Raw genomic sequence first — 4,236 nt, forward strand, 5'->3', positions numbered from 1 at the left:
TTCAAAAATTGGAAAGACCCAAAATGTCCTCCACAGCAACACCGCGTGGAAGTGATATAATAGGGCAGTTGTACCTTGGAGATAGCTCTTCAGTTTCACTTTAGTTTTTAAAAAAGAAAGAAACGAAAAACAGAAGGAAAATAAAGCAGATTCCCTTACACACACGGCGAAATCAAAATTTATTTAAACTTATTTAAATAAATAAATAAATAAATACAGATAATTTTTTTTTTTTTTTTGATATATGTGCGCACATTTTTTTTTTTTATGTAAAGTAAAATAAGACGGGTCTTAAATTTAATTTCATACCATGTTATAAGTCTTAACTATATATAAATTTTATATGCCAATAAAATCATTCTTAAAAAGAGTTTCCCTTTTGAATACAAAAAAAAAAAAATATTCGAGTTTGCTATATACAAGCTAAATCATCTAGTCATGTAGAGGGTGAAAAAATCATCATTGATAGGGTCACGGTATAAAAAATAATATTTTTATTAAAATTTTTGAAAAATTTGTGGTTATCAAAGAACCCCCAACTATTAAGGTAGTTTCCAACCCTACTTAGACATTGTCTATTGGTTAAGAGATGGTGCATTTGAGAGTTGGAAAAGGAAAGTGGGAAAGAAGTTCTTTTATACATGGTTATAATTATATTTGGACAAAATTTTTTTACAAATAGGTTTGTAGGAAATTTCATACAACCCACATATAAAAGTGACATGTGTTCTTTAAATATGTGAGAATCACATTTTTTTTTTTTATTAATGCTATTAAAAAGCATGTAAGAAACACAAACTATTAAAACATGTACTTCTCACATGCTAAGGAACACATATCAATCTTATATGTGAGTTGTATGAAATTTTGCTGCCCATTATATTTTCATAGTAATTTCTATAATATATTTAATGACAAGGTTGATGGAGGTCTCAAATTTAGAATTTAGAATAGTTTTAATAAATATAAACTTTTAAAACAAGTGGATGGGTTTTTAGAATCTCCGTACGTACCTAAATATATATATAGATCTGAAAGGAATCAAGTTTGTGGGCACGCGCGTAGACCCACGCTTTGATGTGATTTTCTCCTTTTTTTCACCATCTCTCTTTATATCGCTCTCGCCCGTGCATGCACGTCTGTACTACAAGTACTGCCTCGCCTGTATCACATAAAAAGATAAAGGAGGCATCCTCTCCATATATATATATATATATATATATATATATATATTTAGGATATAGCCCTTGGGATTTTCTTCATTGTGTGTGAGTGTGTGTCATAGTTTCTTTCATTAAAGAGGAGCTAGACATGGACAAAAATCTCTCCCAACGCCAGCTTGACATGAAGAGGTCCCTCCTTGATCAGGTTATGCTTATGCTTATGCCCCATATATAAATGTTTGTACGTACTAAAAATATGTTCTAAAATAATTTGTTTTACCAAAAGCATAACCTTTGTAAGGCTAGCTGTTACGGGTCTTCGACCTGGTGAAAAGGTAACCCAATTAGAAATTAGGTTTTGCTTATAAATTATATCTTTGGTTAGATATGGTAAGAGACGTATTGTCCCATTTAAGAGAATAATAAATTTATTATCCCTATTAGAAAAATAATGAGGCTCGCTCATAAAGCAGTATTTCCAATAGAAAAATAATGGATTTGTCTCATTTTAGAATTAAATTTGCAATTTAACGTTATTTATATTCTTATTATGTAATTTTCTATTTAAACGTGAGAATTGATCAATAAAAATGTGAGAAGTTTATGATTTAATTTTAGTAGCTTGTTGTTTTAAGAGGTTTAGGGTTCTTCGAATTATCGTACAAAATCTATCATTCAAATTAATTTTTCATCCCTCGTTACGGAAGCCAGTTACACTAGCTATATATTTGCAAGACTGCATACTTTGTTTTCGATTATTCCTTGTACGTTTTGATCCCATGCATATATGTCTCCCGTAATCAAAAAATGCTTTCTATATAACAAAGTACTTTTAAAAAAAAAAAAAAAAAAAAAAAAAAAAAAAAAAAAAAACATATATAGCCTTTCAAGCATATGCAGCCTTAGTTTTCTAAACCATACACAAAAGATGTGGTGAACAGATCGAAGGCATTTTGTTCCACGACGTTGCAACAATTAAGTTTTTATTTTTTTATTCTAAAAATTGTTTATGTTTACGTGGCCTTGACCATGGCTGCATGAGAATGTACGTCATTGGAAATAGGTAGGATTGGAAGCAATTATATATAAGCATGCATGCCCTTGATTCACGAATTCAGTTGCATGTATTTAATTATTAGGTTAGGAGATTATAGGAGTGGAGCTGAAGGCCGGGAATCACCGAAGCCGTAAATTAGAAAGTTTAGCCGTACGGCCATTGATTGTAAATAGCAAAAACAATATTCATTGGAAATTAAATGATTAATATTTAGTCCCAAACGTACAGACCTTCTCTTCTAATTTGAAAGAAGAAAGAAAACATATACTTCGGGTACCTAAACAACACAACCCAAACAAAAAATCATAGACGCCTTAGTTCTAAGGAAGAATAGATCGATCGATGCTGAATATTATTATTGGATCAACAAGCTATACGTGTTAATGTTCATCCACGTGAAACAAGAATAGATCACAATCATTTTTAACAGAATATAATATGGTAGTCGTTATCATGCATGTAAATAGTTTGATGACTTGCCTAGGGAGATTCTTTTCTTTTCTTTTATATATATACTCTTTTAATTAAGGATATTCCTCAAGCTAAAATATTAGAGCTAATCATTTTATAAAATAAATAAATAAAATTGGAAGTATCTTTTCTTTTTTTTCCTTGTATTCATGGCCAACCAAAAAGTATTATATGTTCTGATTCTTCGCTACAAATTGCATAAAGATTTTGCATTATGTAATAGATCAAAAGCTAGCTAGCCCATTGATACGTACGTATGTTTGTAGTTATATTAAATAAAAAAAAAAGAAAAAAAGAAAAAAAAGTGAAATGGTTAATCATATCAAAGGGTTCGATGTTGCAGGGGTACCTTGATGAGCAATTTATTCAGCTTGAGGAATTGCAAGACGAGGACAGCCCTAATTTTGTAGAGGAAATGGTGACAACATTCTATAACAATTCAGCTCGACTGCTAGAAAACATAGAACAGGCACTGTAAGTATAACGTACGTTACTTAGTTTTATTATTTATTTTAATTTGTTTCATATTTATTGATGTACGTAGTACGTATCCATGCAGGGTTACTGGGCCTATTGATTTTGCTAAGCTGGACAATTATATGCACCAATTCAAAGGTAGTAGCTCAAGGTAAAATGTCAAGACCTACTCTTTATTTCATATGTTTTCTTTGATCATGATCAATTATTTGTTATCCAAATTAATGCATTCACTTGAGGATTATTTTTGTTGCAGCATTGGAGCTACAAGAGTGAAGAACGAATGCACCCGATTCCGAGAACACTGCACAGCAGCAAATGCGGAAGGGTAATTTATATACAATATTGTCACATCAGTTTTGTTGGATAAAATTATAGTATGTAGCGTTTCTTTTTGCAGATGCATCAGGACTTTCCTACGAGTTAAACAAGAGCATACAATTTTGAGGACGAAGCTGGAAACTTATTTTCAGGTATATATTTTTCTTCTGTCTCTCTCTGTGTACGTGTATATGTGTTTATTCTCTTTGTTCTTATTTTTATTTGCTCGTGTTTGTATTTATATAGTTGGCCAGACAAGCTGGACCATCTGCGTCTGGAGGAGGAGCCAAAGTTAGATGATTATATATATGGACGAAGATTTCTCATTTATGGAGTACTCATATATATATATATATATATATGATATATGAACAAAAGACCATGCAATCCAGTAAAACGAAGAATTTTGTGGACTTTGTATCTAGCCAGCTCTTATATACTATGTTTTAAAAATCAGCATTATCGTGTACTAAATATGTAACTGTTGGTTCATTTTAATATTAAAAGAGTAATATTTGGTTAAATGGGTTATTAATAATGATGAAAATGATTTGGTAAATTAATTGAATGAGAATTGTGGGAGTTTCATTGGTTAATGCATGGGAAGTTAGTGATCGAGGAGTAATTAAGTATTTTGACAAAAAATCTAACTTCCACATTCATAAGCGGAGAAATTTTAATTTGTTTTGATTTATAATTTGTTGGTCATTGAGCTTAAGTGTGTGATGCAAGAAAATTCCAATTACC

The 4,236-nt window shown here is 30.8% G+C and overlaps 1 protein-coding gene across 1 annotated transcript; it reads left to right on the top strand.

The window, feature by feature from the left end:
• Positions 1-1,273: 1,273 nt before the first annotated feature.
• On the top strand, positions 1,274-3,909 carry LOC133872037 (histidine-containing phosphotransfer protein 4-like). Its single transcript, XM_062309542.1, has 6 exons — positions 1,274-1,368; positions 3,035-3,165; positions 3,251-3,319; positions 3,425-3,496; positions 3,569-3,641; positions 3,736-3,909. Exons 1-6 carry the CDS (start codon positions 1,312-1,314, stop codon positions 3,787-3,789), a joined length of 456 nt encoding a protein of 151 aa, XP_062165526.1. The 5' UTR covers positions 1,274-1,311; the 3' UTR covers positions 3,790-3,909.
• Positions 3,910-4,236: the final 327 nt, after the last annotated feature.

This window comes from Alnus glutinosa, chromosome 6 (assembly GCF_958979055.1).
Source record: "Alnus glutinosa chromosome 6, dhAlnGlut1.1, whole genome shotgun sequence".
In the NCBI taxonomy this organism is placed as follows: domain Eukaryota; kingdom Viridiplantae; phylum Streptophyta; class Magnoliopsida; order Fagales; family Betulaceae; genus Alnus; species Alnus glutinosa.